This window comes from Letharia lupina (genome assembly GCF_014066315.1).
Source record: "Letharia lupina isolate WasteWater1 chromosome Unknown contig_11, whole genome shotgun sequence".
Classification (NCBI taxonomy): domain Eukaryota; kingdom Fungi; phylum Ascomycota; class Lecanoromycetes; order Lecanorales; family Parmeliaceae; genus Letharia; species Letharia lupina.
Window position 1 is genome coordinate 1942023 of NW_023502980.1, and position 14681 is coordinate 1956703.

The window sequence follows — 14681 nt, forward strand, 5'->3', positions numbered from 1 at the left end:
CCTCACCTCACTGAGGACGTGGCACAGAGGTAACACCAACCTCGTTACAGCAACAATATTGTCAACCTTCAACCTCCCCCACTACGCGCACAGTACAGAGGTAAGAGATCCACTGACCATCAGATGTCTCAAATCCACTAAATGTGTTTCTAAGACTTCCACCATGGCACGCTTTCCAGATCTACCAAACGAACTACTTCGTGAGGTCATGACATATGTCATGCCAGAGGACATCGAGAACTTTTCCCTGATTTCTAAGAGGTTTTACGTCGTGGCTTTGCCGCTTCTGAAGGAGCATCGGGAGCTGAGGGTACGCTATAGCGCCTTTGACGATATTGGAAAGGCGGCGTTCTTTGGGTGCCGGTTTGAATTCGACTATTTGGACTACCTAATCCGAACAAACTGTACCCTAGGCGACAGTTTCTCAAATTTGCTGATCGATGTCCTGGCCAACCGTCGGATGGCGCTTTACATGAAGGAACTTCGCTTAGACGGCTGGTTTCTTGAATGGGAATCTATGATTCCCGACCCTTCGCATGAGCGGCATGAGCACCGCCCGTATACTCAAGAGCAATTCGTCCTGTTCAAGCAGGCTTTGGCGAGATACGTGCTTCCAGGGAAGCTGGAAACATGGATCGAAGAGCTCGAATCAGGGCACGAGGGTCCTATCATACGCCTTCTGCTCATTCTCCTTCCAAGGATCAAATCGATCAAGTTTCAATGGTGGAGCGATGTGGTGCATCAACTTCGAGAGGTGATCGAGCGAATCAGAACAGATTGCATAGAGGACACTCCGATACTCAGTTATCTCGAGCAAATCAACATACAGTTTGAGGAGTACTTTATCAATCCCGAATTGCGTCCGCTCGACTTGTTGGCATTCCTGGCTACAATACCGTCGCTCAAGTCGCTCTACGGCGTATACATCACTGCTTATGGTCATTCCCATGACTTCAGCTGTCTCTTGCCACACTCCTCGAATATCACCGATCTGGGCTTCAAATGGTGCTACATTAGCCTTGAACAACTGGGAGAGTTTCTGCATGGTCTGAAGGCATTGCAAACCTTCAGCTACAGTCACGACAAACATGATGAAGGACGTGATGACGAGGTATGGTGGGACCCGGCAGGGATATGCGAAGTGTTGTCGGAACACGCCCAACGATCCCTCAATGCGTTGGCCCTTCGTAGCGTTAATGAGCCTAAGGGACCCATTGAGAATCTCCAAGACTTCAAGGTTCTGAAAGAGCTGACCCTGAGCTTTTCGCTCTTCTGGAGGGGAACGGGTTATTCTATGGAGACTTTCGCATGTGAGCTACCAGAATCTATCCAAAAGCTCAGTATCCGTGACATTGAGGTCGAGCACATTTCACAAGTTGAGAGTACGATCCAAGAGCTGGTGCTTTTCAGACCGGATCGTTTGCCCAAACTTGAGAAAGTCTGCTATTGTGTTTCTTGGGATGTACACTGGCCCCACTGGTTCAGCCAAAATACGGACAAGCTGCGAAAATCTTGTGAGGATGCAGGAATCGAGCTGCGCTTCCGGAATGAAGAATGAGACCAGAAGGCCCAGTCCCATCCTATCGCATGGCATTCGAGAAATTTGCTGTGGCTCACGTGGTTTTGTGCCATGGTCTTTATCCAGAGGCAAATGCTGCACTGGGGCTGAATCCGTTGATGAGAAATCCAGCGTTGGAGCAAGAAAGTCGTAGCGACTTAGCGCGGTCATACGCTTCGTTACATTCATAGACTCTAGGAGCGCCTAGATACTTCGATCAATAAAGCAATTGCCTATGACTTGGATACAGCTTAGCATTGACCTATGCGTGGTTGCTATTGAATAGATCCTTGCTCAAAGCCGGATCCGACTGCTCGTTCTCTGCTAGCTTCTTGCAGAGCCCACAACATTACCTCGCAAGCTTCACCGTAGTAGAATTATTTATCTCAAGAAGAGCGAATGGAGAGACGACATGTACATAAAGTAGCACAAAGGGATGCAGTGATCTCTCAACATACATCTTGTAAAAGGGGGACATGCCCAGGCCAACAGCAACAGTGACAAGTCCTTACAACTTAACGCTCCAATCTTGCCGAGGTAACCATAGCCTCCTCGACTGATCGTGACTCCTTCTTGACTCTGGTGCAGGAGCTTCGAATTTGATCCTCGAGATCGATCCCTAAGTTCTCCCAACACTCCTTGAGCCGTGATGTTATTCAAGAACTTTAACACGGCGGTCGTCCGTGCTCGTATCCCCTGGGAAGTACAATCTACTGGGAAATGCAATGTCTTAATATCTGATGAGTCCGGGGGAAGGATTTATAGGGGATACCACCCCAGGAAACCCACCCCAAACAAACCCACCCTAATCTAAGCCGAAACCCCGGCGAATTCCCCCACCTCGTTGCGCGCTCGTGGGTTCCCCCGCGTACCACAGCCGGCCGTTGTTGTCCGCGCGGAGGTTTTGATGCCCTTCCCGTGTGAGTCCCGCGGGGGTGGGGGGGCTAATTCGAGTAGGAGCCGCAGGCCGGTGGGAATGTGCTCCAGCGGGGATACATACATGCCTGCGGGTTCGGGGACCTTGTCTCCGCCGAACATTTCTCGGAGCGTGGCGAGGACTTGTCGCGTCGCGGTGTCGTCGTCTTGCGCGTCGATGGCGTAGGTTTCATTGGGGACGACGGTGACGTAGAGGATGCCGCGGCCTGGGAGGAAGGAGTCGTGGTCGAGGGATTGCCATACTGCGTAGGAGCCTTTGGTCGAGGGAAGCGTGGTGGAAGAGTTCGGTCGATTCGTCCCGGAAGGTTCGGTCCGGTGAGAATTGGAGGAATATCTTGGTGTATATGCTCATTTCGACGGTTTGGATGGCGATTTTCTTTTAGGCTAGTAGCTCGGGGCTATAATTGGATATATCCTGACTGGAGGACGCCGACGGAGAAGGTGAAGATGGCGCAGGCCGCGTCGATACAACTCCCGTCTGCATTGAGTATGTTCACCCCTTCAGCGGAATTTGTGATGTTTTTGACAATAGTGTTCAGATGTAGACGCGTGTCGTTTGTCTTCAGAAATTCCCGTGCATGGCCATGGATGAAAAATTTGAAACCCCTCTGATTGACGACGCAGTTGTTGTCTTTGAAAAAGCTGTAAAATGTTGCATTCTAACGGTCAGCGCGCACACATTGCGAAATCGATGAGGGCCTCACATAGTTGGCGATGGTAAATTCTTCGGATGAAACGTCCTTCGAGTTGAACCTGCGTCAGCTGCAAAGCCCACGTGTGTGGTAGAAAGCCAAAGTGTAGAAGCCTTAAGGAGAAAAGAGCGTCAGGCGTATACTAACAGGTTTTCGTGCACACTCAAAGTCCAGCTGATACCATTCTACAGCTTGGGCCTGAGCATCACCCATTGGCCTCCATCCAGCAAGGTTCAACGCAGCACAAAAGCTTGTATCTTGTAAATTCTCGAGAAGTATGTTTCCCGCATCTTGCTCGACGATCGAGTAAGCATCTCCAGAGCTTGTCAATATAATCCACTGGACCGTTCGTATCATAGGTTAAGAGCGACGAGAAATTGGACAAGTAGTTTCTCAAATTGTATCTCTGGACCTGAGAAGGATAATGATCAGAATTGCGCTCGTAGAAGTTGGCTGGTAACTCATTACCAAGGTCCAGATCGGGTTTTAGGGCCCCTAGAAGACACAATCCCTTCGATCTACAAACACTGTCAGCTGTATATTTAGCAAATTTGCCAACTGGACATAAGATACCCAATTAGCTCCCAGCTCGATGGTATAAGGATTACCTTGCTCGTCTTTTCCGAAAGGCGCATGTCTGCAGCGACCTCCGATCTCGCTGTTCTATTCGACGATGAGAAAATCGTTGACGGAGTTGTTGGCTAATGCTTGCTGACATCATAGGAGTAGAAGTGAAGGATTTTTGAACAGGAACAAAAGCTTACAGCAGCGGTAATTCCAGCAACCCCTGCGCCGAGTATGGCCACTTGCGTCTTCTCGCACGTGGACGAGGCTCTGGGCACAGGAGATGAAAGAGCCGTTAGGACGGAAGACCTAAGTAGCAAGATGTTTACAAGGTGCGATGTCATGACTAGACGTTTTGGCATTGACGCACGGAGTAAATTGTGGCTCCGCGAAACTCGCGATGCAATGGTCGATCGAAACTAACCCTTGATATTTCCTGTCAAATCAACATCCCTCTTGGGGAATTGTACACAGCATTTCAATCTCGTGAAGCCGGGATCGAATTCGCGCTTCCTCGGGGGTTGCAATAACCCTTTTAGGGAGGCAACGACGCACTGCACAGTCGGCATCTTACCCGGCAGCCAGATCATGCGAGGAAATCGGACTGCAGCTCCATGAGAGAGTCTCGTGATTCGGCAAAATTCATACTGTTGTAGGCTTCTACCCAAGAAGCACGCTCGGCTCGAGCCGTCGATCAATGCATGACCCTTCGGAGAGAGTCTTTGTGGAGCAGTCTTCAAAACGTTGACGAAAGATGCTTCACAAGCGGCTATGGGCTGCCAAAGCGACTATTAAGGGCGATCCAATTCCTATGCTGCTCTCTTCCAAGATGCCGTTCTATCACCGTTCACGCCACAACACCGTCTGATTCTTGTAGCAGAGATGGAAGTCAAGTGGCATAAAGGTGGCCAAAAAGTGTTGAAAGTAGGATACCAGACATGTTAGAAAGAATGATTATCACTGAAAGACTGATTATTGATTCATGGGATGTACGGATATTTATGTACATAAAACAGGTGGCTGATGGTGGCTGGTAATTACTAGCCCTGGTAATACGCGATATATATGCGATAGCCGAAGGGGCTGTATTCCCTAAATCCCAGCACACCGTATCCCATATCAGTTTTCATATCCACGCTTTGAATTCGGGATTGATTATTTACCTGACCTTATTAAACCTATAAAAAACCCCGATAGGGAAAATAGGAAAAGTACCGGGGCTTTGGATACCCGTTTCGGGACCTCGAATGAAATAAGGGTTTTGACGTTCTACCCGTATTGTTTCGGGACCTCGGAATGATATGAGGGTTTTGCCCGTATTGTTTCGAGACCTCGGATGAGGGTTTTTTGATTGATTCGGAACCTCGGAATAATATGAGGGTTTTTTTTACCCGTATTGTTTCGGGACCTCGGACGAAATGAGGATTTTAGTTCGACATTTTTTGTGTAGGGATTGAATGGCGACAGCCCTCTCGTCGATGGGTACGAGCCAAAAAAATGGGCTGTCGCCATGAGGTGTATCTATTTATAAACGATCATCGAAGATTTAGTTTGATATTCATTAGGAAGTGTAAGGATATTTCGATACTATCCTACCCGCTTTCGGGCTTATAACCTGTTGAAAGTAGGATATCAGATATGTTAGAAAGAATAATTGTAACTTAAAGACTGAGTTATTGATTTATGAGATATACGAATATTTATATATATAAAATAGATGGCTGATGATGGCTGATAATTACTAGCTCTGGTAATACGCGACATGTATGCCGATAGCCGAAGGGGCTGGTATTGTAACAAAAAGGTGTGGTTACGGCGGACGAGGGCTGATACTACGACAAAATCAAATCCATTTTTTTGACTTTTTTTTCTTCCCGCGACTTTGAAAAAAGATTTAAAAAGATTTCTTTAAGAAATATTTTAGAGAGGTACTTTAGAGGATTCTTTATAAGATACTCGAGGGGAATTTAAGAGATTATTCGAGGATATACTTTTAAATATACTTTAGAGACCACTTAGAGGGTTACTCGAGAGGTTTCTTAAAGAGTTATTTAAGAAATTACTTGAAGAAACACTCGAAATACGAAAAAAAGTTTTCTTAAAAGCATTCACGGGAAGTTCCGTGGAAAGTCTCGTAGATTTTTTAGATTTTTTTTTTTTTTTGCGAAGAACTTTATAAAATATTCGATCGTATAGAGATCTATATCGAAAGTTCTATATATGTGCTAAAACTCTTAATATTCTTAATATTCTTCGGTATTTAATAAATTTCTTAAATAGCTTTATTTTTTATTAATAATTCTTTATATATCTACGTATATATTTATTAGCTCGCTTATTTAAATTATATAATTATATATTCTCTTTAAATCGACCTTTCTTATACTTATTATTATCTTTTAAATAAATAACTTTAATAATATATCTAGATATATATTCTATTTACTTCTAAATTCTCTCTTATAAAAGCTTATATTTCTAGTAATAAATTTATTACTTTTGAATCTCTTTTTAAGTTATTAATAAATCATTTTAAGTAGTATATCGCTTTATCTAAGATTAATATAGCTTAATATAATTTAGATTTAATAAGTTTTTATATTATAATAATCTAAGTATATCTATAAATATAAAGACTAGTTTTTAAAAATTTAAGATATAAGTCGAGGTTTTATCTTTTATAACTATTATATTAAATCTATTCTCTTTATATTTCTAAATAAATTTTAAAAGTAATAAAAGGAGAATTTATATCTAATTAGCGAAAGAAGTTAAAGAATTTAAAGAAATATATATAAATAAACTTTCTTCTAATAGCGATATTAGTTAATTTTCTCTTTTTTTTCTATAATAATAACTTTTTTAGTTTCTACTATAAATCTTTATTAAGATTTTATATTAGAAAGATTATATAAGCTTATATATCTTATATTAATCTAAAATTTCTATTATAATTTAATCTCGAGCTTTAAAATCTTATTAATAGTAGCTAGTTTCTAAGTATATTCGTTTTTTTTAATTATTATTTCGACCTTTTAAATATAATATAAACTCTTTTTATTATATAAGAAATATTCTTAAAATATAAACTTTATAACGCTTACGAAATAACGTTAAATAGCGGATTTAATATAGATCTTAGCGAGCTAATACTATTATTATATTTATTCTTATTAAGAATTTAAGATTATATTAATTTTATTAATTTAGATTATATTCTTTTAATTCTCTATAATCTAGTCTTTATATCGTAAGATAAATTAATAATAAGCTTCTATTTAAGTTATCGAAAGAGGTAGTTTTTTAATAGTTTTAATTAATCGAAAGTTATTACGTTTAAGTACTTATAAAACTATTATTAAGAAGATTTCTTACTTAGTAGTTAGTATAAAAGAGATTTTTTTATAATTATAGCGATTCTTTTATATAGTAATTAAAATAATATTTTTAAGTTTAAACGTAATAATAGAAGATTATCTAGATTTAGAGATATCGAATATATATAATAATAATAGCTTTTTAAATATAGTAAGATTATATTCTCTATTATAGATTTATTATTTTAGATAATTAATAATTTAATAAGAGACTTCTATAATAGCTATAACGATCTTTATTATAATATTATATTTAATTAAAGTAAGTATCTAAAGTCTAATTTCGTTATTATAATTAATACTCTAAGTATTAAATATATTAGAATTAGAGAGTAATAAGAAGATATCTACTTATTATATTAAATATATATTAAATATATATCGAAATTCTTTATATTCTCTCTCTATTTCTTTATTTCTCTATTAGTATAAGTATATATAATATTAATATCGCTACTATCGCTATAATATATATAATAATATTATAATTATATATCTTATATATATATAGTAATATCGCTACTATATATTATATATATATATATTATATATAATAAGTATTAATATCGCTATTATATAAAGTATTAATATTTAAGATAATAAGAATATTTACTAAGAATGCTAAGAGTTTTAGCGTATGTGTAGGACTTTCGGTGTAGACCTCTGTAGTGTTAGTTATTATCCGTCGTAAGTACTCGAAAGAGTACCCGGAGAGTACCCCTCAGAGTACCCCGGAGAGTATCCCGAAGAGTACCCGGGAGAGTACCCCTCAGAGTACCCCGGAGAGTACCCGCGAGAGTACCCGGGAGAGTACCCCGAAGAGTACCTCGGAGAGTACCCGCGAGAGTATTCCGGAGAGTACCCGGGAGAGTACCCGGATAGTACCCCGGAGAGTACCCCGGAGAGTACCCCGGAGAGTAATCCCTAAAGAGTACCTTAAAAAGTACCTCTCGAAGAATCAAGAATATTTCAAAAAGAATATTTTGAAGAGAGTTACTAGAAATCGCGAAGAAAAAATGAAAAGAGAATTCTTTTATAGTTTTATCGTAGTGTCAGCCGTCGTCCGCCGTTGTGGTAGCCTGTTAAAACGGGTAAACTTCGGTCATCTGGCTCTAGCGTCAAGAGTTCCGATTGGCAGTTCAGTTCTTCCCAGGCGTTGACGGGCATTTCCAGAGTATCTCAACTCATCCACGTGAGATGATAGTAGCTTGTTGATTTGCACATAAAAATTCCATTGACTAAAGAATCTTCTCCGTACGGCGTATTCGCTTTCCTATGCTCAAATGTTGTCTCTTCCCACTGTCTCACTTTCAGGCATGAAAAGACTGACTTCAGTTTCTGTAGCCTTCGAGTGCTCCTTTGTGGTGCCAAACACGCCTCCAGAGCAGATACGGTCTGGTCTTGAATCGCGAGCGAAAGGATTCCTGCGATTAGGAATAAATCATTTGAACGCAGGAGCAACAAGCCTGACCTCGACGCAGTGGGTGGACCACCTACGAGAAGGTTTTGTTCTTGTGGAACTATGTCAAGATACTTTGAAGTAGCAAGGTGGCTCGTTGGGGGACTGGCAGTTGGAGGGTACGGCCATCAATCACGCGCAAATTTCTTGGATTAGCTTGAATAATTCTTCCTACAAAGACCACCGGGTCAGGTGCTCCCACGATTGGTTTCCAGGGCCTTATCACGGTGGCAACGAAGCCCGCGATATATAAGGAACGGGTTCCCGCATCTTTCAACACATCCTTTAATACAAAAGTACCCCTCTTTTCAAATGGTTGGCTGGCAACACTTTCGTTCGAACTTTATCAAATGCGCTGAGTCATTACAGTGGCAACCCTGCTAGATAGGAGCGTGGTCCGACCGCTTCTCTGCCACCCAACATTCACTCACAACGCTCGTCAATTTTGAGCCCGCTCTTCCATACTCCGATCAAGACCAAGTCCCGCAAGTGTCTCTCTGCTTTTTTGGTAGGCTTAGACGTACATTGATGTACATTTTGCTGACATTCTTTTAGTTCACATTTCGTTCTAAGGCTTTCAGACTGAGAAAGTTGCCGTCTTCGTGGGTTCATCCTTTCGAAGTAGTTGCCTATCCTCTCGCCTTTCCAGACATGAATCGTTTCGTGGATTTCTCGGATGGTTTTGTGCTTAGCAGTGGAACTGTGCCTATCGACATCCCCAAGGGCTTGGTCCTCCTACTGTACTATCGGCCAAAGGGAGAGTACATGTTACCGAAAGGGAGGAAGGATGTCGGAGAGACCTTGGAAGCTGCAGCGATTCGCGAGACCATGGAAGAGTCAGGATACGAGTGTCATCTATTCAAACACCAGCTTCCCACCAAAGCGCAGGGACTCAGTGACCCAAAACATACCGAACCGATTGCTGTTCAACAGCGAATAAACCAAGGCGTCCGCAAGATCATTTTCTGGTACATTTCCGAGGTCGATTCATGCAGCCATCAGATGGCCGACACACAAGAAGAGGGAGAAGAGTTTGATGTAGAATGGGTGCGCATGGAAGACGCACCTTCAAGATGCTCCTTTGCCGATGACAGAAAGATTGTTGAGAAAGCTTTGGAGGCCGTCCCTCGTCCGCATCTACCGTTAGCTCCCCCAGTCCCTGAATTGCGCGATGCATAGACAGGCAAGCCTTGGGTTTCCTCTCCATATCGCTCGGTGGTAGTGTTGTCAAACAGCAAACAGGGACAACCCCACATAGAGTCGAAGACGATACAGATTGGGATGGCTTCGGGTTCTTGGAGACAAAGGAAAGCATAGTGAGACTCATCAGAGACTTCCGAGCCGAGCTGTGCGCCATGTTGCGAATCGAGAAAGAGGAGTGCCCATCGATGAAGGTAATGAATTTCCTTGCCATCTTGTCAAATTGCTCTGTCCTCATCCATATCTAGGTGCCTGAAGATCCAATGTTGCGGAAACAGTGGGAGATCCTGCGATTTTCAGGATGGACGACGGAAGGATCGAAGCGAACTATCAAGCTATGGTCCAAGGAATCTCTCGAGCGAGCAGTATCCGCGTCGATCTCATCGCACCTTGGACTGTTGTCGCACAAAGTCCGGCGCTTCACAATACTTTCTGACCCTGAACATGGTCCTCGACTTCACATCTATCAACCGATTCGCGCAACCGAAGATTTGCACATCCTTTGCGATTTTGATTTCTTACAAAAAACAGCATTGGGGTCTCCAACATCTTCAAATACCGCAACGACCAAGACCGTTAGCCCAGGTGTTTCCTGCGACTTGTTTCTGACATCTCTATGCCTTTTTGAACACGAGCCAGGCTTTACAACAACTCTCAAAGCCATGATCATCCGGAAATGGCAGCTGCTTTCAAGAACCCCCGAGTCGCTAAGCATAGTACCGTTCTTCTACCGAGTCCATGCTATCAGCTCTGCTTACAAGAGCAAGCTTCAAGCTGAGATGGTGAAAATGAATCTGGAAGCATCAGATGCTGTGAGTGCGACCAGGATAATGGCCCATCAATCTACTGACATTTCTTTGGCACAGGGGTCTTCCTACATGTCCAGTCCCGTCGGCGCGAGACGAGCGGCCGAGAACACGAAAGGGTACCGGGATATGATCCTCGGCCCATTATGTCCACAAAAATGTACAACCTCAGCGAAGGACGACCTGCGTTGGCCTGCAAGTCCTTCCTACGCTAAAGCAAACATGATTCGAGGTGATCCAACAGAATTACGCCGCACAGCTTTCTCATCAAACTCCAACGGCCGCTACGCAGACATAATGAGAAATACGGATCAGACCTGGCAGCAGGTCTACATAAAGAATTCAACTTCTGCGCTGCTCGAGGTAGAAGTACTTCAAAGCCTCAGGCAGTATTTCCCTGTCGAGACTATCCAGATCGTTCTTGCTGTCGATGAACATAAAAGGGATATATTTTTCAAGCGCTTCCAAGGCGAGACATTGAACGAAGTTCGCCTTCGGTACTATCATAGGCAAAGCCCTGTCTCTGGCCATCTGGAAGAGCTGTATTACCGTTCAGATGAATGGTTCATTGATCTCGACCTTCGCCGAGCCAGTGATGTTTTGGCAGCTTACCAAAGATCCTTCAGGCATAAAATGTCACCTATCAATTGCTCTGAGCAGAACATCCACACTCTTTATCATAAACGCCTTCAACATCATCGCCGGTTTCAGGAATTCTACGGCACCTGCAGTCCCAGCTTTCTTGAGGGCGCTTCCAACAGTAATGTGTCTTTGGAGAACTTTCTAGACATACCTATCAGCATCAATGGCCAAAGCCATGGAACTTTGCGGTACCACCTTGACCGTGCCACTCACATTCTCGACCCGGAAAGACCTGCCGGACTTCAGTCTCTCCCGTGCGCCTTCGGCTTTGGGGACGGACACGGAGGAAATGTTCTAGTTTCTTTGGACGTGAGTCCACCATCTTTGCTCTATATTGATTACGAAGTGACTGGTTGTCACACACCTTTCTTGGATCTGGCAAAACCTATCTATCTGGACGGCTTCTTCGATGCAATGTACGCTGACCTCTTGTACGACGATATTCTCCACAAGGACGACAGTGGCAGTATCTGGGTAGATTGGAAAATTGGAAAAGATTGTATATCCATCGACTACGGTTTGGCTTTGGAACCCTTGTGGAAGACCCTCGCCGGCATCAAGCTCGAGTACGTTCTCAGACCCATACTCGAGATGCTCGAGCAAATCGCTCCATCGCAAAGAGATACCGCCGAGGAGACACTTGCGTGTGGCCTTTTCTGTTGTGCACTGCTCTCGAGGGACTACTCGACAAGGTCAGACGTTTTCTACCTCAATCTAGCTATCGGAGTTCGACTCGCAACGGAAATGAGGGTCGTATTCTCTGAATGTTTTGGCTGGAGCAACTGGCCCCAGAGTGTTTTACAGGAGGAAGGATCTCTTCCACGTGCAGCACCAGAACCAGGGAACCAGCAACTGATCTCCTTCAGTGGAAAGAGACGCACTTTGCACGGGTCGAGAGCGGAGCCGATCCGTGATACTGCTCACAGGCCATTTCCTAGGGCCAGTGGGGTCCTCGTGGCCAGTCTACTCTCTGATGCTATGGAAGAGCGTAGTAAAGGTATTCCTTTCTACTGGAAAATTCACAGATCCCTTGATTTCGAGACTGTTGTTTTAAAACGGGAAGATGATACCCTTGCTTTACACAACAGGTTTTCGACCAGGGCGGGAGAGGGTGCGGCGATGATAAGTCAGCGGATCGACCACGTCCGCAAAGAAGCTATGAGGGTGAGATTATAACTGCGTTCAGAGATGTTTGCCATTATGCTGACAAGTGGTTGACAGATTGCACCCTTCACGTGTATCACCCAGTGCTTATTTGCAGAGTCTCGGATTGACCGACATTTCAAGTATCGCCAGATACTTGCTGAAGTTGCCGATACGGCGAAGAAGACCTTGATCGACGTCGGGTGTTGCATGGGAACTGATATCCGAACATTGATAGCAGATGGCTACCCTGCTCACGTAAGTCATTAGCATACTCAAGTACCGAACATTGGGATTCAAAGACTGACCTTAGTACGGGGTAGAGCATCACAGGACTTGATCGTGAGATTCGTAGGTGATGAAGCGTTTCAAGACACGTGATATGCTAATCCGGCTAGGCTTCATCAACCTTGGGTATACTCTCTACAACCATCGCCCACAAGATCTTGGGGTCCAGTTTCACGAGGCCGATGTGCTAGACTCGAGCTTCTTCACAAAGCGCAAGGACCTAGCCGGCCAGTTTGACTTCGTCCACTCTGCCAACGTTATCCATCTATTCGACGAAACCCAGCAGGAAGCCTTCATCCAAGCGCTGGCGTTCCTCGTGAAGCCGGGCGGAACGGTATGGGGTCGCCAAGTGGGTCTCGAAGATGATGAAGAGGCGACAAATCCCTTTCGACAGCCGGAGGGCAAGGGTGTGCGCCATACGATCGCGCAGTTTCGGCGACTGTGGTTGAGGGCTACGGGGTGGGATGCGAAAATGCTGGGGTTTGAGGCAGAGCTCGTTCCTTATGATGAGTTGAGGGATCAACGAGCGGATAAACGCTTTGTTCTACAGTGGAGTGTTCGTGCTCCAACTGATGATCAAACGGGCAGAATAGTGGACGAAAGTTAAGTGGCTATGATCTGTAGGATACAGAGTAGATGTACCCGAGGATCGCACAGGAATCATTTCGCCTCGGGCCAATTGGCAGTCTAGGCTTCATAGCAAGGCAAGGACTGAACATAGCTTCGCACGTTGTGGGTTGGAGTTGTTGAAGGCCTAATGCCAAGCAAGACGTCCTTTTGAACGCTGTGCGAGCACCTATTTGCGCCTCCCCCCCCCGGCGGTTAAGCCCCCAGGTCACTCTCTGCAGCTCGACAGGGGGTGGGAGTCGGATATAAGGTATTAGCGTGTGCAAGTGTATTTACAATCCTTGGCACGGAGAAGAATACGCACACACCATCAAGAATAGTAGTCAAAAGGCGATTCTTCTTATATGTAACTATACCTAAACTCATAGAAAGTATTTAGAGTCTATCTAGTTCTCAAAATCCTATATCCCCTCCTCATTAAGTTAAGCCACCGTTCCAATATATCCTTCTGAAGCAGTATACTCCCTCGTAAACTCATCACAGCGACTCCTCCCTCCTGTATATCCTAGAAAGGTACCCAAATCGCGCTAGAACTGAGGCCACATCTCATAAACGTGAAATATAGAGATTTCTCGTATCACCTACATACAAATGCGATGTAAAGTAGAAGAAGAAAAGACATTCTTGCCGATATTTTGGTAATGCGCCCTTTTCCCCAAATGATACCCCCTCTAATCCGCTGAGTCTGAGCGCTCAACCCGTCACCCTCGCATTCTACCGCTCGTGCTCACCAGCTTCACATCCTCCACTCCCAACAAGACTCTAGCCTCTAGCTTCCTAATCACCCGCCCCACTTCCACCCATGCCGCAATCCACGCACCTACCGACTGAAATCGTTGCTACGATTGCAGACAGAGTCTTTTCCAGACGACATCGTCAAATCCTCCACCACCCGTAAGGAAATCAAGAGCCTGTCCGAGCACTCTTTACGCCAGCATCACGGAATGAAGCGGATTGTTGTTCCTGGCAAGGGCGGCTCTATGTCATTCATTTTTTGCTGCTGTATGGTCTCGTCTTACAACCCACCGCCGCCGCTTTTTTACGTGGAGTGTCTCGCTGTCGGCACTAAGATTGGCTGTTGGGGCTGGGGACTGGAATTGTTGTATACGAGATGTTTTTAAGAGAGAATGCTCGGATTAATAGAGGCGTTGGCCTGTTTGGTGCCGTTGGATGCTGCGGGTTTATGTATGGGTGGTTCCGTTGCGGCTGGGGGGGAAAAGGAGAAGGGGGGGGGAGGGATCAGGCGGGGATGGATGTTTAGGGGAGTTTGGTCAGTTGCTGTCCTTTCCTGTCATTGGCGTTGAGGCGGCTGGGGAATTACTTTTGGGGTGGGGCGGTGGGTGTGTAAGAATTGAGACAGCGAGGTTGGAGTTGGGTGGATGGATGGAC

At 44.5% G+C, this 14681-nt stretch overlaps 3 protein-coding genes across 3 annotated transcripts; 2 read left to right on the top strand and 1 right to left on the bottom strand.

Annotated features, from left to right (window-relative positions):
• Window positions 1-163: 163 nt before the first annotated feature.
• HO133_001092 (uncharacterized protein) lies at window positions 164-1558 on the top strand (the record flags this gene model as incomplete). Its single annotated transcript, XM_037292024.1, has 1 exon — window positions 164-1558. One exon carries the CDS (start codon window positions 164-166, stop codon window positions 1556-1558), a length of 1395 nt encoding a protein of 464 aa, XP_037152386.1.
• Window positions 1559-2368: 810 nt separating this feature from the next.
• On the bottom strand, window positions 2369-4112 carry HO133_001093 (uncharacterized protein; the record flags this gene model as incomplete). Its single annotated transcript, XM_037292025.1, has 4 exons — window positions 2369-2736; window positions 2967-3136; window positions 3350-3525; window positions 3951-4112. The coding sequence occupies 4 exons, from the start codon at window positions 4110-4112 to the stop codon at window positions 2369-2371; spliced, it is 876 nt and encodes a 291-aa protein (XP_037152387.1).
• A 5125-nt stretch (window positions 4113-9237) lies between these two features.
• Window positions 9238-13272, top strand: HO133_001094 (uncharacterized protein; the record flags this gene model as incomplete). Its single annotated transcript, XM_037292026.1, has 6 exons — window positions 9238-9741; window positions 9822-9980; window positions 10035-10598; window positions 10653-12398; window positions 12531-12635; window positions 12733-13272. 6 exons carry the CDS (start codon window positions 9238-9240, stop codon window positions 13270-13272), a joined length of 3618 nt encoding a protein of 1205 aa, XP_037152388.1.
• Window positions 13273-14681: the final 1409 nt, after the last annotated feature.